At 38.5% G+C, this 21,478-nt stretch overlaps 3 protein-coding genes across 4 annotated transcripts; 1 reads left to right on the top strand and 2 right to left on the bottom strand.

The window, feature by feature from the left end:
• Positions 1–371: 371 nt before the first annotated feature.
• wipi2 (WD repeat domain, phosphoinositide interacting 2) lies at positions 372–8,595 on the top strand. 2 transcript variants are annotated; one of them, XM_056752597.1, is made up of 12 exons: positions 372–599; positions 2,035–2,117; positions 3,742–3,911; positions 4,042–4,138; positions 4,392–4,489; positions 4,584–4,676; positions 5,805–5,875; positions 5,973–6,080; positions 6,260–6,424; positions 6,508–6,615; positions 6,717–6,814; positions 6,889–8,595. In XM_056752597.1, exons 1-12 carry the CDS (start codon positions 526–528, stop codon positions 6,999–7,001), a joined length of 1,278 nt encoding a protein of 425 aa, XP_056608575.1. In that variant the 5' UTR covers positions 372–525; the 3' UTR covers positions 7,002–8,595. The 2 variants fall into 2 exon arrangements, with proteins under 2 accessions (XP_056608575.1, XP_056608574.1); XM_056752596.1 differs by having other exon boundaries at positions 5,973–6,086.
• On the bottom strand, positions 8,581–13,743 carry arpc1b (actin related protein 2/3 complex, subunit 1B). Its single transcript, XM_056752598.1, has 10 exons — positions 13,560–13,743; positions 12,925–12,999; positions 11,790–11,894; positions 11,481–11,703; positions 10,078–10,185; positions 9,788–9,994; positions 9,629–9,704; positions 9,349–9,545; positions 9,166–9,256; positions 8,581–9,062 (listed from the first exon to the last, which is right to left on the bottom strand). The coding sequence occupies exons 2-10, from the start codon at positions 12,986–12,988 to the stop codon at positions 9,024–9,026; spliced, it is 1,110 nt and encodes a 369-aa protein (XP_056608576.1). The 5' UTR covers positions 12,989–12,999; positions 13,560–13,743; the 3' UTR covers positions 8,581–9,023.
• Positions 13,744–14,069: 326 nt separating this feature from the next.
• On the bottom strand, positions 14,070–17,383 carry arpc1a (actin related protein 2/3 complex, subunit 1A). The gene is given in 11 exon segments (XM_056752864.1): positions 14,070–14,456; positions 14,547–14,637; positions 14,724–14,917; positions 14,997–15,072; positions 15,445–15,657; positions 15,753–15,860; positions 15,951–16,152; positions 16,155–16,172; positions 16,263–16,367; positions 16,465–16,554; positions 17,198–17,383. Coding segments are annotated over 10 exon segments (1,110 nt in total). The 5' UTR covers positions 16,529–16,554; positions 17,198–17,383; the 3' UTR covers positions 14,070–14,417.
• Between the last annotated feature and the right edge of the window lie 4,095 nt (positions 17,384–21,478).

Here is a 21,478-nt window from a genome sequence, read left to right as displayed (position 1 = left end):
AAATTTGACGAAAACAAAGCGATCCACCAGTTATATAAGGAGCTGAAGTGAATCTAAATGCTTCCTGGTCCCTGCCACAGCAGAATGCACACGCATACATTATTCATTATCCTCTGCATGTCTCTGCAATGTATGCATCATGATAGCGTGTGCATTGTTTATATTACCACACGAACTGTTTTGCAACGCTCTATTATACACAAATTGTACACACATGGGTCTCTTTTTCCATGAAGAGGTGGCAAAAAAGGTTGAAGACCACCCTGGTCTCGTATAAAGCATATGGAACTCGTTTACTCCTCATATAGGGCGCCTGTCCCTTTAATTAGCTCGACGCTGATGCGTGGGGCACTGACTGCGCATGCGTCAGACACAGGCGCAACAGTGGCAGAAGGAGAAAAACAACAACATTCATAGGATCAGGGGTGGAATGTATGGCAGCGCGAAGAGACCCCATATCACACTGATCCAGCCCGTATCTCAGCCTTTTTTAGTTCGACTTGACTTGTAAATGTTGTCGAGCCCATGAACCTGGCCAGTCAGAGCGGAGAGGCCGGCTGCAGCCAGCTGCTCTTCGCCAACTTTAATCAGGATAACACGTAAGAGATCGCCACAGGAACAATCACACATCTGCTGCTGGCCTAACAGCACTTCTGCACTGCAGACACACAACACAACTGTAGCAGAATTACACATCGAGAATAATAAATTGTTACATTGTTTTGTAAAGTATCGTGTGGTCAGTTATCGCGTCGCGCGCTGCAGTGTCGACGGGGTGTAAATGCGTGCGTGCTAGCCAGCTAACACATGTGTTTAATGATTTTCTTTGAGACTGCTTGAATAATGAATTCCGCCTTAACGTAAAGTATTTTTATATGGAACTACTGTAGCAGTTTAATGTAAAGCAGTTTTTTGCCGTTGTAACGTTAAATCCACCACGACAGACAAGAGGGCCGATTAGCGCTAGCGCCCATGCTAATGGGTAAAACATTGAAATACTTGCACCGTGCTTAATGTAAAAGTGACTGTATTCCATGTTTAAACAAAACTTTCATACTTGTCCGGATATCTGTTTTAGTTGAGGTCATGCATTGCAGTTTGTTATACCATGAACGATGTGAAATGTCACTACACAGAAAAAGTTGTTAGATTCTGTCACTCCAGAACTTGTTGGAGTGCATCAAATGTATTGATGCAAGCAAACTAGATTTTTGTTGATCAATAGAGACTTTTCTTTAAGAATTAAATATCAGCCATATATTTTGCTTAATCATTTAAAGCTCTGTGTTTGTGTCAATGTCCTTGTTTTGTTAAGCAATAGAAGCTGAGACATTTACAGACATCAGGCAGCTTAAGCAACTAAAACTATCCTTTAAAGTTCAATCATGACGCATCACACAACACCACTACGCTTGCAAAATAGCCCTTTAACACAGTGTAAGAATGTAAAATTCTTATGTGCCCTTGTCTAAGTATTATTCTACGGTTGAAGAGTCTAGTCGACGGAACACACAGAGTTTCAGGATCGATCCGGGACACCAAGAATGAAACACAGACACAGGAGTGTAGTTCAATCAGAGTCCCCAGTTTATTGTATTAAGGACTAATATTTATATGCTTGAAACAGGAGGTAACATTGTTCATGGAAAATCACCAGACCTTCTGTTTATTCTTACTCCTCCTGAGAACAATCAGATATGATATCACAAAGTATGTATTCGATATGTGTCTTTATACATTCAAAATTACAGTATCAAAACAATTGTCCCTTGACATCAGTAGGAACCTTGAGATGGAGACCAACGGATACTCATATCAGCATAAGACAGCATCAGACATGATACAACTTAATTGTATTAGATACAGCCGAAATATTGTTGAGGACACAGACAAAATCCAAATCTCACACACAGTTCATCATGGTGTCAACAATCCTTTTTAGTCATTATCACACAAGCCGATAGATCACGAGTAAGCCCGTTTGTTTTATTTAATACAGTTTCTTTTTGATCACTGTACCTTTTTGTCTTCCAGATCCTTAGCTGTCGGTACCAAGTCTGGATACAAGTTTTTTTCCTTGTCAGCAGTGGACAAGTTGGAACAGATATATGAATGCAGTATGTTATAATTTTCCTATTATTGTCAGACACAATACTTTGTGTAGCTTGGCACATAAACTCCGTAATTTTTAGTTCGCTTGGTGTTGTGCATTAGTTTTTTTAAATGAGTGGATAATCTGTCTGCTCTCTCTTGACAGTAGAGATAATCGGGGGCAAAGATACGATTTAGAAAGTTGTGGGCATGTTAGGGAGTCTTGGAGAAATGAGTCACGGTTCTGCTTTTGAATGCTTATCGGTCAAAACAACATTCCAGCTGTGCTAAAACATAGCAGTTAAGATACAAAACACCTGTCACTTAGTTACTGTGTATCTCTGTATAAAACACATGCCTCCTATAGTAACACTTCTAAACAGTTTTGCTGAGCTAATGTTTAATGTAAAATTGTGCTTTTAATGTGTTAACTATGTAGCGACCACTAGGGATGCACAATAAATTATCGGCCATATCGGTATCGGCCGATAAATGGTCATTTTTAATGTTATGAGTATCGGCCGATAACAAAACGTAGGTTAAGATATATTATAGCAGATGAATCATAAATCATTTCCTCTGGTTAAACTCCTTCAGCTGCATTCTGCTCTCAGTTAAAATACTGTACAGTACAATCTTTCTGTCATGATCATTCACTTACTGCTGTTACCAAAACATCGTTGATGTAGGTACAGTATGTAGATAACGTATTTATGAATGTGTGAATTATAGGAACAAAAGCATATTGCTCGAGTCAGACTGCTGTCTGAATGCTTTTTGTCAAAGTCAAAGTCTGCTTTATTGTCAATACATATAGAGGATTAAAATTGCGTTACTCTCAGACCCATGGTGCATACAAATAACACTACACAGAATAAAAAAATACAGATAAATACAGATTATTATTATATATATATATATATGTAAAATACATTTATAACAAGCAGGGAAATAAAATAAAACAAAAAGACGATAGGTAATGGCATAAAGAGTGCAAACCAGTGAAATATACAACAGTGCAGATGTAAGGTAGTGCAAAGAGCTTATTAGTCTGTTTAAAGTGACAAAAAGAGCAGGCTTTGTTAAACCTGACAGAAGAGGTAGTTGAAGAGGGGCAGAACGATGCTGAATGAGGCAGTAAGCAGTCCAATGCTGCATTGTCTTGAGACCTGTTAGACTTGGCTATTAGGAGCATTTTTCTGGGTTGCTCTGGAAGAACATCTATAATTTGTCTATTAAATAAAAAACATACCAGAAAACTTTGATGAAGTAGACTCGGAACATGACTTTAAGGGAAAAAAAATTATGGATCTGCATTGAACGTTTTCAAACATAAGCAGCTATCTACTTTTTGCATTCTGTTTCAGTCTTTTGTATTACATTTTATATTTATATCTAGATGCTGTATATCGGACAATATATTGGGTACCGGCTTCCAATGTTAAAGAATTAACATCAGTTAGCACTATCTGCCAAAAGGTACATATCGGTGCATCCCAAGTGAGCACTAAAAGGTTAGATTAGGATTAGATCAGATACTCAAAACTGTAGTCTCTGCTGATTGGGTAACAGACACTCCTCTGTTCCATTATAAATGTTGACCTTGTCTTTTTAGTATGTGATACACGTTTATTGTGTTTTTTTGTTCAGCTGACACAGAGGATGTGTGTATTGTGGAACGTCTGTTCTCCAGCAGCCTTGTTGCGATCGTCAGCCTTAAGGCACCTAGAAAACTGAAGGTGTGTCATTTTAAGAAAGGAACGGAGATATGCAACTACAGCTACTCAAACACTATACTGGCTGTGAAGCTAAACAGACAGGTGGGTCATTTTGTGTCCATGAGACAGTTATCCCTGTCACAAGATTGTTGTATTGTGCTTTTCCGTGTGAAGTGTCAAAAATGTATATAAATGTATGCTGAAATCTTACAACATTGATGTTTTTCCACAGAGATTGATAGTGTGTTTAGAGGAATCACTGTATATCCATAACATAAGGGATATGAAAGTACTACATACCATTCGAGAGACCCCTCCAAATCCTTCAGGTGGGTCACACAGCTGTCATTTGTGCATCAGCATTTATTGTCTTTTCTAGTTGTTGAAAGATTTGCTACAGATTCTCTTTTCCTGATTCTGTTCTTGTTATATATGTTTTGAGGAACTGAAAGCATGGTTCAGTTGCATGGCAGCTTGTTGGTGAAGACCATGCTGTTGTTAGTAATATGGAGGGCAATCAGTTGAGCAGTGTAATACAAATGTTATATTTGTGATTATTAATATGTTAATAAAACTTTACAGGACTATGTGCCCTGTCAATCAGTAATGACAACTGCTACTTAGCTTATCCTGGAAGTGCAACAATTGGGGAGGTTCAAGTTTTTGACACGGTGAATCTGGTAGGTGCAGTCAAGGCTAGATGTTTGCTGTAATAAAAGTTTTGTGGATGTGTTACCCTGAAGTGGTTAATTTGTGTGTAATATTGTTCCCCAGAGGGCAGCGAATATGATCCCTGCCCATGACAGCCCATTAGCAGCACTGGCATGTGATGCAAGTGGCACCAAACTGGGCACAGCCTCTGAGAAGGTACAGCTGTTTAACCGTTAAAGGGATATTTCAACCAAAAATGAAAATTCCATCATTATTTACTTGCCCTCAAGATGTTCCAAATCAGTAAAAATGTCTTTGTTCTAATGAACACTGAGAGATATTTGGAAGAATGCTAATAACCAAACAGAGCTTGCCCCCATTGGCTATCATAGTAGGGAAAATTACTTGATCTTTTTTTGTTCTGTTGAAAACAAAAGAAGACATTTTGTAAAAATGTAGGACAGCAAACAGTTCTTGGGCACTTCTGACTACCATTGTAATTTTTCATACTATGGTAGTAAAGGTAGATCTGTCTGGTTATAAGCATTCTTCCAAATATCTTTTTCTGTGTTCATCAGAACAAAAACAAAATTTTGGTGAATGAATGATGACAGAATTTTCATTTTTGGGTGAAGTATTCCTTAAAGCGCTATGTTTTTTCTATATGTGTTCTTAGCTCAATTTGTTAGTGATTGAGGTTCTATTTTTGCAGTATTGACCATCACTAATGCATGAGGTTAAATGACATACAGCAACCCCCTTATCATGTGGTGAGACAAGTAATATCAATAACTGTATTCAAATAAAATATATATACATTTTTGTGGCTGAAATATGAATCTCAGATTCATAAGTACGCTTAAGTGAATGGTATTTTTAAAACATTGATATCAGCTGTATGTGATTTTCAGGAAAAATAAGTTTGTTCATTTTCAATAATTCATTTAAGACAAAATTATGAAACAAAAATATGAGTTGATAACTTACCAAAGCTCAAAGAAATGCAAATGTCTTTGTTTCTAAACACTTTGAATACTAAAGATATATAAAAAAAAAGCTGAGCATGTCAAGGAAATTAATTAATTTTAGGATAAATCACGGTCGCACCTCGTGACATTTTTTAAACTATGGCCAATTCATAGATCACGTAATATTTAATCTGGATTTGTGTGTACATTAAATTCATAATGTTTGAATAGCTGCAACACATATTATTTATTAGTATTTTAAAATTAGCATGTCGAAAATCTTTAGACGTCATTGAGCCATATGCAGGTTCATTGTCAAGCACGAATCATGTATTTATTATGGATAAGACACCTCATAGTTTTTGGTCTTGTTTAGGGCACTGTTATCCGTGTGTTCTCCATTCCGGAGGGTCAAAAGCTCTTTGAGTTTAGGAGGGGAGTAAAGAGGTATTTTAACATGCATTTTATTATCTTCATTGATACAGTATATAAGCACACAGGTATGAATGGACACAATGCATTGTGTTTTATTTTTAACTGACAGATGTGTCAGCATCTGCTCCCTTGCCTTCAGTATGGAGGGACTCTACCTATCAGCCTCAAGCAACACGGAGACGGTTCATATTTTTAAACTGGAGACGCAGAGAGAGAAGTCAGTGTAATGACATCCACTGAAATGAGTGGTTTCTTTTATAACTCTGCTCAACACATGATAAATAATGTCAAATATTCTCTTGCAAGATTTGATGGCAGACAACATTCTTGGCATTGCTTTCTTTTTCATTCTATTTTCCAAACTTACCATCATCTAACTCCTTTTACCCAACATAGGCCTCAAGAGGAACCCACTACTTGGACGGGATACTTTGGCAAAGTATTGATGGCCTCCACAACGTATCTGCCTGCACATGTGACAGAGATGTTCACTCAAGGAAGGGCGTTCGCTACAGTCAGGTTGCCCTTCTCGGGTCACAAGAACATCTGCGCTTTGGCCATGTGAGCGAACCGGATTTTGTTATGTTGCTTTATGTATTTTTATAGTTGGATTGTAATGTGTTGTTGTATTTTTTGCTTTCTAGAATCCAAAAGATTCCACGCCTTCTGGTGGCAGCCTCGGATGGTTATCTTTACTTGTACAACCTGGACCCTCAGGAGGGTGGAGAGTGCACACTAATGAAACAGCATAAGTGAGATCTTAATGCCGTTTTATTGTAATATTAATCTATCTTTTATGAAGGAATTTGTTTGTTTTGAAATGCCAGATATATTGATACACACACCCCTTTAGGTTAGATGGAAGCGTGGAATCAGCAAATGAAATTCTCGATCAGACTGCACATGACCGGCCACTTGTGGCACAGACCTACAGTGCTGCTGTTGCCAAAGGTAAAAAGCGTGAAAATAATTTAATATTTGTGGATGTAGCTCAAAGCCTCTATTAAAGGATTCCATTGGCTTAGGTTACACTGAGGATCAGGGAGCAGTAGGGGGTGCTGGAGTGGAGGACGAAATGAGCGCTCTACACCTGGATGAAGAGAACGAGCAGCCTCCCTTAATCCTGGAAACGGACTGAGCCTCTGTCAGTCACAGAAGATGGAATCGACAGAGTGATGTTGCGGAGGGGGGGGTTTCCACCTCTGGTGCTGCTATGAACGTGTGTGACCCGATAGAGAAGGGATTAAAAGAGAGATCATTTTAAAGCAAGTCTAGCTGTAGCCTTACTCTGTTGTTGCGTATAGATGTTTCCTTCCTTCACCCTTGTGGCTTTATAAAATCTGGTGAATTTTTTTTTTGTTTTTAAATGCCCACAGACGTCTTTAATCAGACCAAAATAAGAAATCCAAGCTCTCCTAGCTTTGCATGTACATGTGCCAAGAATAGAAACGTTAGAAAACCTTTGCTTCATGTTGATGGTTCTGATGTATTTGCTGGCCATTTCTCCTCTTTAACTTTGACAAACACGTGTGTGTTTGTGTTTTGTGTCTTTTTAAAATGTGATTTGAAAGCTAACCAGCTTGTGTCGCCTGTTACAACACCACATAACTGTGAGACGTCTGCATTGTGGAGTCCCGTATGAGTCGACGTGTGACACCAAGATGTGAAATGTGTCCTGTAATATACATGTTGAAATGGCAGCCTGGTTACGATTACTGTTTATTATTGCTATCAATGGCCTAAAATGTGTTTATAACAGGCCGCATTAATAGAAGTCTTGGTTTCTCCTTTATATTTGCTGCGTCTATAAGCACATGCTTTAAAATACTCTCTTTTAACGAATCCCATGCCACCTGGACAATTTGGTTAACCAGTTTGACCCATAGAGATTATAAGCCTGGTTTTGCTTTGATATGATCTTTGCCAAAATTTCATTTCATTGACGATTTTATTGTTATTTTTAAGTTTCAACCATTTCTGTAACCTCAGTTGGAGAAAAGGCTCTGTAATCAAGGCAAGTAATGCATTGATTTAGGAAGTAGAAAAGGCAGTCGGTTGTATCCGGAGACATTTTGTTTTAAGCCGAATGAGGGTAGTTCATCTCGTGCCCTATCTCTTTTGTTTTCTTTTTACAATTAAAAGCAGATATCTAATGTCAACATGTGAAGGTTTAATGCTGATGGACTTCTTCCTAAGATAAAGCAAAATGGAAAAGGTTACTGAACTCTTTGCCTTGTGAGAATTGAAAGGAACGTATTGGTGTGCAGGATGGTGTGAGCTTAAAATTGGGGAATGTTCAGATGTCCCTGTGGACTGAAGTTTGTTAAACAAACATGACTGAAGCCCAGGTCACATGGTCTGGCAGTTGAACCGGAACAGATCAAATAATATTAATAAACAATAATGTGAAATTTAGTGTTCCTGAGTTCTTGTGAGAAACTAAACTAGACTGGAGCATATGAATGTGATGCTAGCCAGTGTGTGCAAACAAACAACACAGACATTTGGAGATACTGTCTGAATTCTTCAATGGAAAGAACATTTTTTGTGCATGAGCATGTTTCTGATGTTGAGTAACAAATGTCAACATCATTAATCGACTTCCTAAATCGTCCGCATCAGCCGATGAGCTCTTATGCCCCAAAGACCACGTTAATCAGTTTTCTAATGATTTTTGTATAAAATGTACATTGTTCAATATAAGATTAAATAAATCCTTCTGTTGAAAATTGTTTTATTAGCATTTTATTTATTGATCTTACATTACTTTTAAATTAAATGTAGGATGTGGTGTACTGGTCACTCATGCTGGTATAAATGTTACAGTAACATTGTCATAGCTGCAGTTATTGGGTTAAAAACAAAACCATTCAGCATGCTGGACCACAGAAATTCATTGTATTTATTAAAATGATCTGCATTTTCTTAAGATTTAAGGCAAAGTACCGGCAGAAAAATAGAAAGAATAACAAATTATTATGACCAGCATATCAATTTAGAAAAAATATAAAAAGCTTTTTGGTTCATCCAGAACCTGTGTCCTAAATCATATAAAATCCTTACACCAACAAAGCTGCTGTTTAAAACGTAATCTAAAATGTGTATAAATGCATATAAAAATGATGAAGGCATTTCATTTGCACAATATTGTTCTGGAGCGCTAGACAATCTTGAGATCCTTCATTGCAGATTCAAGGGTCTGAAGAAAAAAAAAATATTAAAATTATTTTTATACTCAGTAATGTCCATTGTGATCACTTTTGAACTAATATTTCTCAAACTATACATCCCAAAAGTCATACCTTAACATCCCAAATCACCATGCCTCCATCCATACCAGTGGTACAGAATTTGGTACACTTGGCTTTTCCCCCACCAAGAATTGAGATTTGGCTAAAATGAGTTTGAAAACAAAGCATTAATAATCTGTATGTATACTACAAGTGTTAAATAAATGTATATAAATAATATGAGATTATCCCTACCTGATGCTGTTCTTATGCACAGACTCCAGGGTGGCCTCTTTGGTGTCACTGGTGGCTTTCTTGTCCAGGTTCTGAAAGCGTTCTCTGGCTGTCATGCCTTTCTGCGCACTCTGTTTGGGCACGTCAAGTTTCCCTCCAAACGAAAGACCTCCTTTATCCGAATTATAGACAAACAGCACCGGATAACAGTCGTGACCCTGAGAAAGAATTGAGAGTCAGGTGGTGTGATGGTTTATTGATGGTTTACAATCATGTCAAAGCTAAATTTGAAGATTCTTACAGCTGCCACTAGGCTATTCTCAGTGATGAAGGTCACGCACAGAAGAGGCAAGGTTTCTGAAGTCAGGTTGGCACATCTGCCAACAAAAGGTTATTATCATCTGATCAGTAGAAAAAATGTTTGTAAAGTGCAAGCGCAAGGGTCCAGCTAGGTACTTACGCAGAAGTCTTCCCACCCTCGGCCACAGCTACAGTGCTGTCATGGCCGGCCCAGGCCACACGGTTCCCACTCTCGGAGAAACAGACGCTGTGCACCCATCCCGAAGTTCCAGTAGATTCAAACATGACCTCTCCGAATGGCATTTTAGAGCCCCATGCGGTCGGAGCTGGCTTCTCCTCTACTTCTTTGATGTACGCAGAAAAGATCCTGGATAGTGGAATTAAAAGAAAGAAACCTTAAAAATAAACACGTTTACAAAACGTAGGTATACAGATCAAATTCAACCTAACCTGCATTTAAAGTCACATGATCCAGCTGCCAAAAGGACGTTATTGGGGTGCCAGTCCAAGCAAAGAATGGTGGAGCGAATGGGCTTTTTAATGTGCTTGCACACCCACCTACAGGAACAAGAAATCAGATGATCTTAAGCATCTTAGAAACACACACAGCAAAGCACACGCTCCATCTGGGAGAAAAAGTGTTTAGTCTGCGTTTGAATTGTTTGACAGTAACTAGGCCTACATATGTTCTGTTTAGCAATGCATGACATAACGTCTGGTGGATTTCTTGTAGCACATTAAAGACATAAAATGTCATCAGATTTATCGTGTGGAGATCTGTTGTTCCTCATGACATCATAAATCAACAAATGAACGAGTGTGTAATGTGTAATCCTGTTTTCTATCACGTGGATGAGATTTGGGGTGGTATGTCCATGTTACTGAGTTTGTCTACATTTTAATTTCACTAAATTTCAACAAATATCACCAAAACACTTTAATGTCATATGTGTTGTAAAAATTTCCTGATACATGAGGTCATGGATTTTAAATCAGATCTAACATACCTATTTTTTTAATTTCTTTAGTTCATTGTTTGTCTATTTATTTATTTGAAAAAAAACGAATCTAAAGATAAACATTAGATCAGATTTAATACAGTTTTAATTGTAGTTCTTTATTAAATTAATTGTACTTTTGTCCATTTTTTAATTAGCATTTATTTTTATATTGGTCATTTTATGGTACATAAAATGGTATGTGCTTTCATTATTTTATTATTTGTTTATTTTTATATCTCTAAACATTTTAATTTGTTTGTTTTTTTCATTTATTCAATTGTTTTAGTGCCTCAGCTTGTTTCTGCTTATTGTTAATACAACATTTATAATTTTCTTTTAGTTTGAGTTTTCAAATAATATTAAGATTGATATTTGATTTGATTCCAGTTAACAATTTTTTTAAACAGTTTTAGTAAACTACAATAAACTTGCATGAGATTTCTTTCTGTGATTATTACAGATCATATAATCGAGATGATGAATCTGTTTGACAGACAACTGGGTTAAATTGGATGATTATAATAACAACATTATCAAAGCACATCATTTCTGGTCCTCTAGCTGCCAGAATATTAATGTTATAACAGGTATTTAAAAAAAAGACTCTATATAGTTATTATAAGGTATTTGGATCTGGATTCAAATTATACTTTTTTATATTTTGGGGTTATACATTTAATATTATATAGGCCTACCTTATTCATTTCAAGAGCACTATTATTCAAAACATTGCTCTAAACCAAATGATTCAAAAACAAAGAGATTGCCCATCTGCCTCATAAATAGATTAACCAACATGAGCCTTGTTCTGCCAGAAAACACTCACTATCCATTTATTCTGCTGACACTCACCAGTCATTTTCCTGCTCAAAATAGCACACTGAGATCAGACGTGAACCACTGCCCACAGCAAACTTGTTTTCTTTCGGAGACCACTTGACACAGCGGGCAGCACGATTGATCCTGAGAATGACCAGAGTGGGCTTCCAAGTGTCTCCCTTTAGGGTCCACACGTAGGCGTTACGATCAGTTCCACAGGTGACGATGCGATTGCTCTCTGGTGCCCAGTCAATGCCTGATCAATGATGACATGGATTAAATTGTGTTGTGTTCACATGATGCTCTGCGACTATGTAGGTCAGATGAACCTCCTGAACTTACCTGTCACCTGCCCATTGTGCTCTTTCAGCACATGGATTTTGCTCCAGTTGTTTGCATCCTTTTTGTAGATATGGACTTCATGGTTATTAGGACACAGTGCGATTTCTAAAGAAGAAAAGAGACCAGAAATTGATATTCACGTTCAACAGTTAAGTTTTTAAGTGATGAACAAATTTTCATTTTTGGATAAACTGTTCCTTGAAGCTTAAAACAAAACACATTTCTGCTAAACAGGAGCTTTGACCCACAGCATCTGTTTTCTGCTACAACAGATGTGCTCCAACATTTTCCGTCTAGGTGAGCTAAAAAAAACGTTTTTACAGCAGAAGTTAAAGTTGAAAGTCACTCTCAGCCGTCTTGTCTTCCTGCTGTTGCTCTGCGTGTTTTGCTGAAGACGTACGGCATCAGCAACAAAGCACCATTCATGGTAAAACAGGAAGTCTGGGGCGAATTAGTCAGTACTGTTTCTCTCATCAGCATGGAAAGAAAAACAGGGCGGCAGCATAAAAAATCTCTTTAAACTTATATATTCTTCTGTTTTAAATCCTAATTGACTCAAGTGTAATACAACTTGATACTTCTTTTCAGATTTCCATCGATGGTGGAGGTTTTGAACTTTGTACACATGAAGCACAGAAAAATGAGCTAGACCAACATGTTTGCTGGTATTTTGTGTTTATATATTTAAGAAAATAAGCACATCCAACTAAGCGTAGTTAGACTGACACCTGTGCAGATCTTCTTCTTAAACACAGCTCTCATCAAGTAGAATTTCATACCTAACTAGCCCTCAGGGACCAAATGGTGGTCACATTGTGTTACAAGGTTTAATTTTTAGTAAATGGTTTAGAATTCAAAATGTATGGTGGACAAGATATGACATAACAAAACACTGTGAGAATTTATTTTCTACTATCATTGCTCCAAGGCATATCAGTGCATGCCATCATTTATCTGTCAAAACATGTCCATGAACACAAAGCAATTTGAACACTCTGAAAACAGTTTTATTTAAGCACTCCTCAATGAATTTTCACGATTATTGTGTGATATTTCCAGAAATAACGAATTATCTGAGCACACATTTTAGATGCTGAGGGACAACTTTAGCCTCACTCTGCTAGAAAGTACTTACGGCTTCGGTCCTTGTTCCAGGCATGACAGCTGATAGGTTCAAGCAGAAAACTATGATAAGCCATTGGTGTTTAACCTGTAATTTAAAATTAAAAGTAATTTTGAGATTTAATTGTATTCAGTGTGGTAAAGATTCACCTAAAATGAGAACAATTGCTTGTTCACTTCCGCAGACATGTCCAAAAATGAGAAGTTGTAGTACTTCCTCACAGAATTATAGATAACGTACACATTACAGGCCAATAAAATATGCATTGATGCATAAGAAAAGGTTTTGTCTTTGTAAAAGCAAACTTTTTTCTCGTATTTGTGGCAAATTAAAACCAGAAGAGAAAGGAATGTGACAAATCCAGATGCCCTGTCAAGCATTTCACAAAGGAAACACATAAAACACCTCTCTACATCTACATGTAACGGTCCACTAGCTGATGTTATTCAGATGTAGTTCTTATAAGAACGTAGAAGAGTATTAACTCTGCTTCTGAAAACTAAAGCTTAAAAGATACTAGAAAACTCCGTGCTGTCATTCTGCATGTGTGTACATGCACAACACAAGCATTCTTTAACTACAGCCTGCACTAAAGAAAAAAAATCTTGCACATTCAGATAAACAAAACCATATGTTATTCCACTTACCCAGGAAACTGTAAAAAACTGAGATGTGTGGGGGGGGTCGACAAATCCTGCGAAAATAAGCCCGAGTTCGTGGACTCTGAACAGTCAACACAAACGCTTGCTTTGCTCTGAATGAACTTAAAAGTATTTCCTTAGTCGTTTTTCTCTCCAAAAATGCACTACTTCCCCTTCGCTGTCACAGACATATAACCACATCCTTGTGTGGGCGGTTGTCTACTGCCGAGGAGGGTTTTTAACTCCTCGCTCTCTTCTGTGGCATGTATGTTTTTTTAACCCTGCATATGCACATTTGGCCTTTGACAGAGCAAAACTTACAATTTACTAGTCACTTACAGTGTAACAAAAATACAGTTTAACAGGCTACCGTCTGGGAATTGTGTATATTTGGTTGCACCAATTTATTTAGCAGAGCACTTGGAAGTTAAATTTAACGTTTAATACACAATCATTCTTATAGATAGACACACAGGAATTAAATCACACAAAATGAGACCGCATTCTGCGATGGTGTGTAGTATATGTTATTTATTACTAGCAGACCATTTACATAAAATTCTCCTTTTAATTTAACTCATCTCCGGTTCAGCTGGAGAGCCAGTACACCTTGATCAACCGTCAAACTGCTGGGGTGCCAGCTTTGGCATAAACTTTTTCTTAAAAAAACAAAAACAGAAATCATCAACAAAGACCCTAAACCCTTTTTCCATTAGCGTTGTTCCATTTAAGAGTGTCACATCAGTTCACACCGCTGCTCAGTGCTTTTTCTCATTTTAAAAACTTTCAGAAGTGTTATCGGAAATCTCCTTGTTAGTCTTCAAGCGGGATTGCTTGTGCTGTCATGCTTGTTCGGTGTGAGTTTTACATGATCCTCAGGCCTTGGATAGAAGACTCTAAAGTCTGTGGGAAGAATGGGGAACTCTGGGTTAGAGGTCTGGATTCTAACAAGGTACCTGAGAACGCTTCATATTTTTGGCCAAAAACACAAACCTTGATATCCCATATGGTCATTGCACCGTCAATTCCTGTAGTGCAGAATTTGCGACAATCTCTTTTGTCTCCTTCATATATAGACACTTGGCTGCAAATAAAAAGTTATTCTAACTTTAACGGCACATAATTTACCAAATTTAAGATTTGATGCTAAAATGTAGAAGTTCGACGTACGTGATGCTGTTCTGATGCAGGGTTTCTAGGGTGCTATTGCGATCCTCAGTGGTGGCCCTCTTGTCCATGTTGCGGAAGCGCTCCATGGCAGAAATATTGCGCTGGATGCTCTGCTTTGGAATGTCCAACTTAGATATGAAGGTCAAGGTTCCACCATCATCAAAACTGAACAGCATAGGGCAGCAGTCGTGACCCTGAAAGAAAACATTTCAGATTACGTCCTGAAACAGCCAAAATGTTACATCTGATGAAAGAAGCATAATAGAGACTTACTGCTGCAACAATGTTGTTCTCCGAAACAAACGTCACACTCAAAAGGGCGAGGAATTCAGTCTTCAACTGACTCGGCCTGCAAAGCAGAAAAGATGAAGAATTCATATTCTGATATACTTCAAGTGATATCAAAGAACAAAGGGGAGGTCCTTTTTTCTGCCTACCATTAGTTTAAAACATAAGAGATGTGACCTTGAGGTCCACCTACTGATCCAAAGCATCTAGTCTAGTTAATCCCCTTCCTTACTCGATCTCATTTTGAAATACTACTATAAATACACAGCAGTGTGGGAAAACAGTTTATTACTGTACTTCAATTTCAAACATTTTCCACCCAAGAGTGGAAAACAACGAACTTTACTGGATGTATACCAGGGCCTAACATTATATTTAGTCATGGATGGGCTTTAAAAATAGATTCTTTTCAGCAACCAGATGTGATACGTACGTTGAGGTGATTGTGGGATCCACTACAGTGACAGTGCTGTCATGGCTGACCCAGGCAAGTTTGTTCCCACTGGCTGAGAAACAGACACTGTGAACCCAACCACCACTGCCTGCCCCACCAAACTCCGCCATCACCTGTCCGAACGGCATCTTGGACCCCCATGGAGTCGGAGCTGGTTTTTCTTCCACCTCCTTGATGTATGCAGAGAATACCCTGCGCAAACATAATTTCTGCGTTAGTAATTGTGCTCATGTTTGCCCCATCTGAACATCCAGAAAAATAGGAAATCTAAACATGCAATGTCTTACCTGCATTTGAAGTCACATGACCCAGCTGCTAGAAGCACATTGTTTGGATGCCAGTCTAGACTGAGAACAGTCGAGCGGATGGGCTTTTTGATGTGTTTGCTAACCCACCTAAATACCACAGGGAACGTAAAATTAAAAAGGTTTGGTCATACCAACAATCCGATCGTCAGCAATCCGCCATAAAACACAGTAACTCACCAGTCATTTTCAGACTCAAAGTAGCAAACAGATATGAGCCGAGCTCCGCTCCCCACTGCGAACTTGTTCTCCAGCGGAGACCACTTCACAAATGTGGCAGCACGGTTGATCCTGAGAATAACAAGGGTGGGTTTCCACACGCCGTCTTTCTGACTCCATACATAAGCATTCCTGTCCGCTCCACAGGTCACAATGCGATCACTTTTGGAGCCCAGTCGATGCCTAGAGACAAAATTCAGTACCAGATGAAAGTATGTTAAACAACGAAACTGATCTAAGTGATCGTGTATGTCACGATTATTAGTTTGTTACCTGTGATGTGTCCATTGTGTTCTTTTAATTCATGAGCTTTCACCCACTGATTTCCACTTTTCTTGTATATGTGGACTTCGTGATTATTTGGACTTATAGCAATCTCTGTTAATCAAAAATAACAGGTGATGATTTATCTCAGCATTAAAACAAGACAAAGCTATATTAAAAAATAACTGGATGTGAAAAGAGCGTCTCTTACGGGTCCTGTCCCGGTTCCATGCGTGGCACGTGATGGGTTCCAACAGAAACTGGTGGAGTGACATTATTTTCAAGTAATTCTCACCTCCGTCTGAAAACAAACACACCACAATTACTTGACAGCTAAGATTAAAACTACTCAATATGCTCTGCAACTACTACACACCATACAACGTGTTTATGATAACACAATTAAAATGGATGTAACATCTGTCTTTTGGATGCTGTTTTAATTGAGTTTATAAATGCTGAAAAACTGGCCAAATCAGCACAGATTTTTCTTAACCAGATACTGGCAACCCGTTGTTAAATCGCAGCCACACACTAACACGCTTTATTGTGTTAGTTCTAACGAAACCAAAGACGCCCGTTCAACCTGCAAAACCAGATTATGTCTGTCAGCTCCACGGTTTTAGGGCGTGGATGGGGCAGAAGATCAATATCTGATGCCGTTCGCTCCCATTAGCCAGCTTTCTGGCTGCTACATTAGCCGAAAGCTAACACGAAAAAACGCCACCGATTTAACACAATGACCCGGAAAACAGAAAAATAGGCTTTGGGCAACTCGACGGAGATCAGCCGAAACGTATACAAACGCAAATACTATAATCACGCAAGTGAAGTAAAACAAATCCCGTAGTCTGTTAAATTTTACGATCAGGAAGGCCTTGTTCAAGATGCCGGGTCACTCCGCTCCCTGCTGTCGGAAAAAGGCATGACACAGCCCGGTATACCTGCACAGATGCTCCGCTTCTCGTGGAGATGTCGGTAAGGGTCTTTGCTGCGTTTGTTCGCCTGTTGGACGGACTTGAATTCGCGGACTCTGGACAGTCGACACGAATTCACTCCGGCTGCTCGCTCGCGCTCTCTCGATCCCTGATTTCGGCCTGTCAAGGAATCCAGGAAATGGCACACGGCTCAGTGCGCATGCGTACGCACAGAAAAGCAGTGGGCGTGTCAGACCGAGTGCGCGCTCACTGGCTGCGGAAGTCATTCAGGGAACGCTGAGCGGTGGTGAGGTTGCGCGGGAGTTCATGGGCGTGTGCAGATTGTTAATCTTTTATGCACGATAGATTTAATGCTTTCTTATTTTCGTAATTACATTGTTTTTGTCTGTTGCTGCCAAACAATTGTTTATTTCTGCATAGAATCTGAATTCCAAGCAATTTGTCTTGTCCCTCTCTAGAGTCTCTCAAATGCACAATACCTGTTCTCATTTTAATAGGAAACCTGAATTTATCAGGAAATTTTAATATATGTATAAATTGTGAATTAAATTGATTTATATTGTGAATGTTTCTATGTTTTGTTTTGCTTTGCCCTGAAATATTTTATCTGCTAAATGTTGCCCATTCTGAGTGTTTGTGTATAGGCCCTGCAAGCCAGTTGACAGTTGTACACAAAAGTGTTTTGCTATTTTAAAATGCTAATATACAATATATTTAGCAAAAAGAATGCTTTTCGCTAAACTAGCTCAGACACAATTCGTAGATCAAGAAAAGTTACAGACCACACTTGTCAGGGGTCACTTTGGTTTCATTTGTATTTATTTTATTTTAAAATCTTACGTAGTTAAGTGTTAAAGATATTCGCTTAACATTTTGATTTGGTCATAAATGTTTTGTTGGGAGTGAAAACGTACATGGCTCTTCTGGACCAGCATTGAACCAGCATTGTTTACGTCATCCAACGTGGTATATAGAGATTTGGAACGATATGAATGTGAGCAAATTTGAAAACAAACAAGATATTAGTAGATTTGACTCACTGATCAGCTTCTCGTTGTCACTGGACAGGCGAGTTATGTCTGCCTCCATTTACACTTGATGAAAGTCGAAGTTTGATTCTCTGTGATACATTTTTTTGCTCACAATATAATTCACAATAAACATCAGTCACACATTTCACCTTGATGGCATGCCTTTTCATAATGACAAACACATCTTTCAAAGTTTTACCCATTTTCACATTGGCGAGTGTATGAGGGTTTATTGAATATTTTCCAGCTATCAATAGTGCTCTCAGCTTAAACTCTTTTGCACAATTTCACCAATATCACTTCTCACAATCCTTATAATCACAGATATAGCCATTGCCACATGAACCATCAGCTTAACCATAGTATCAGTAATCTTCCATGTATTTATTTCTTTGTCTGCAAGAGAACAATGACTTGCTCCATGACTTTCTGTTCGGCTACCTGAGCTCCTCATACTGTCTGGCATCTTTATCCATTTGTCTGCATATCCTAAACATCACATGGAGAGAGAGCGAGTAGTCTCATTCTATTCATAAACAAAATTTAATATGTAAATTTGACAGTGGTAATGGTAATTATATGATGCTATGACAGTAAGCTACTCATTTGAAATGTATAAATATTTGTTCATTATGCTTTTTAGGTGCTGTCAGCAAACAGAGTGCGTTTCAGAAATACTTTGTCTCCTGCAAAGAAGCGAAACGTGAAAACATCTTTGTCCAGACAGTGCGAACAGCCATAGTGCTTCGAAGGGGAGGTGGAAGGAATGGAGTGTGCAGTTCACAACCTCACCACTAGATGCCGTTAAAATCTCCCCATTGCTCCTTTAATGAAAGAGTGGGTTGTTTTGTCATTTTTAAAAATAATTTAAGTAAAGGTAGTACTTGTATTTATACATAATATATTCTTAAGCGACACCAAAGTAGCAAAATCAGCAAAATAATATTGAAGTATAAAAATGAAGTACAATGACAATTTATCAGTTTTTATATGTCCAGAATTTAGTTGTTTTTATTGTTTTACAAGAGTTGTGAATGTATTGTGTAACTATGACATACTTTGACCTGTTGCAGTCTCTTGAGGGTCTTAACCAGCTCGCTGTTGTTCTTGTTGGCATGATCCATTGGGATCTCCATTTCTTTCAAGTCTGACTCCCTTAAAGCCTCAGCACGACCTCTGGCCTCTGGTCACTTCGAAGTTGTCCTCTTACATGATTAAATGTGATATTTTTGTATTATACTGCAATGCCAGTAATGAGGATAATCAATGTTTGTTTCAGGTTATAACCTTGTGATTTCGAATTACTCTTCTTTTCACAAATCCTGCTATCAATATCTGCTTTGACCTGGAACACAAAATACCTTTCCTTCCTCGATCTTAATGCAAAAAACAACACAGTTGTACGTCTGCTGAGCAGATTAAGAGCAGAGAGCTTCAGCTTCCTCCAGTGCCACATGCAGTTCTTCCCTCTCGAACCTCTAGCATCTTCTGCAGTTCATAAACACTTTTTCCACCTTCACCCATCTGTTCCACAAGATCTTAGATCTCCTCTAGAGGTCAAAGTATCTAGTGTACCTAACTTTAACTGTCACTCTGAGTTAGTGTTTAAAAACGACACAAAATAATGTTTTTAAAAATGTAGTGATAGTCCTCAGTTCCAGATGATCCGAAGACTCCTCGTAAGAAGTCTTGAGCTTGTAAATCTGTGTCACGTAGGAGCGACATTCCTTCTGAGACCTTTCAAGCTCAGTCTGCAACTCCTCACATTTCTGACTTCATCCTGCAATTGTCTTATCAAAGCTGTGCTGCTTCTTGTCCTGGGCTGCTGCGGCTGCATTGAACTGGAATGAATAAAGTTAAAGGAATCCCCACAAATGAGAAAGTATTAACCTTCTCCAGATCGATCTTCCACCTCTCCCTGAAGTCTTTGCTTGATATTATCCAGACTAGCTGCTTGAGCCTAGTGCTTCCACAGCCTCCTGGAGCTGAGCGGTCAGTTTACGCCTGGTGGTAAAGACTAGATTGCGAGCTTCCACATTGTAAAATGCTCTACTTGTTTAAACAAAAATCAGATTAAACCAATCTAAGGTAATTGGTGGAATATTGTTCAAAGGTTTTGGACAATTTTATGTGATCAGACTGGACCAACTTAACACCAGAATTGACATCATCAATCTCTGCCTTCATGACCTGCTTGTCCTTCTCCAGCTTGATTCGAATTCAGTCTGAGAGCTCACGGAGTGCTTCTTCTTTAGAGCTGAAGCATTGGCATCATTTTACAAGGTGGTTTCTTCCAGTTCCGAGATTCGTTTGTGGATCATATGATAATATTGCAAATTATATAAGCTGTAATATCTAACATTTTATGTAGAGCTCCCTTAATGCTGATTTGTGTAACATATATCAGACCTTGATAATAAATAAATCACTCAAAGAATTCTCCACCTCTCATTGGATCTTCATCCTTGAGCGAAAGAGAGCATAAGATGATACATGCGATAGTGACACACACTTTTCTGGCTATAAAACACATCTCATTAAGCTAAGATGTGAGATGTCCTCCTCTAACTGGAAATCATCAACAGTTTTCCGGGGACTGAAAATGTTTTAGATTAAAGTAACAGTTGGAATGATAAGGCAGCAATGGATTGTACTTGGGCAGACTGGCCCTTATTTGCCTGCTGAAGCTCCTCAAGAGCTATCTTTACCTTCTGGAGCTTGGCAATAGTTAAGTCCCTTTGGCCAAGATCTCCAGTCAAAGAGAGCACTTTGGTTTCCAGGGCCACAGGTTCCCTCAAGAGCCACAGCAGGTATTTTAAAGCCAATAAACGGAATGATTTCAGAGCATTTCTTGAACTTAAAACGTGTCGTAACGTAAACGTAAGACGTATTTGCCTGATTTCACATGTGACAACAGATGTGCAGGGAATTTACAGTCATATTTAAGTGAATTTTTCATTTGCTTTTATCTGTTTTTCCTTCTCTGACATGAGTAGACTCCAGGCTTTCCAAGTCTCTTCTCGGGCCTTTTAGCTCTGCTTCTACTTTGCACTTTTGAGAGCTTAAAGCATTGGCAGTGCTCTCCTCATCCTCCTCCTGCCTCTCCTTCATATCTTGGATCTGCTCCTTCATACTGATCTTCTGCTTCATGAGCTGGTTACATACCTCCTCTGCGTCTGCAACCACATCTTGCTCCTAAAATGTCAAAATACAGTTTTTTTAATATAAATGAAAAGCAAAACCCGACACGTGCTGT

This window comes from Triplophysa dalaica, chromosome 7 (genome assembly GCF_015846415.1).
Source record: "Triplophysa dalaica isolate WHDGS20190420 chromosome 7, ASM1584641v1, whole genome shotgun sequence".
In the NCBI taxonomy this organism is placed as follows: Eukaryota; Metazoa; Chordata; class Actinopteri; order Cypriniformes; family Nemacheilidae; genus Triplophysa; species Triplophysa dalaica.
Note: the sequence above shows the minus strand (reverse complement) of the source record. Positions and strands in the feature narration are given on the sequence as shown.

Coding starts and splice junctions, on each gene's coding strand:
- wipi2 (XM_056752596.1), top strand. CDS start 526: ATGAACCTGGCCAGTCAGAGCGGAGAGGCCGGCTGCAGCCAGCTGCTC. Junction 4,139..4,391: donor GACCCCTCCAAATCCTTCAG/GTGGGTCACACA, acceptor AAAACTTTACAG/GACTATGTGCCCTGTCAATC. Junction 4,677..5,804: donor TGGGCACAGCCTCTGAGAAG/GTACAGCTGTTT, acceptor GGTCTTGTTTAG/GGCACTGTTATCCGTGTGTT.
- arpc1b (XM_056752598.1), bottom strand. CDS start 12,988: ATGGCTTATCATAGTTTTCTGCTTGAACCTATCAGCTGTCATGCCTGG. Junction 11,895..12,924: donor CTGGAACAAGGACCGAAGCC/GTAAGTACTTTC, acceptor TTTCTTCTTTAG/AAATCGCACTGTGTCCTAAT. Junction 9,546..9,628: donor AGAATAGCCTAGTGGCAGCT/GTAAGAATCTTC, acceptor ATTCTTTCTCAG/GGTCACGACTGTTATCCGGT.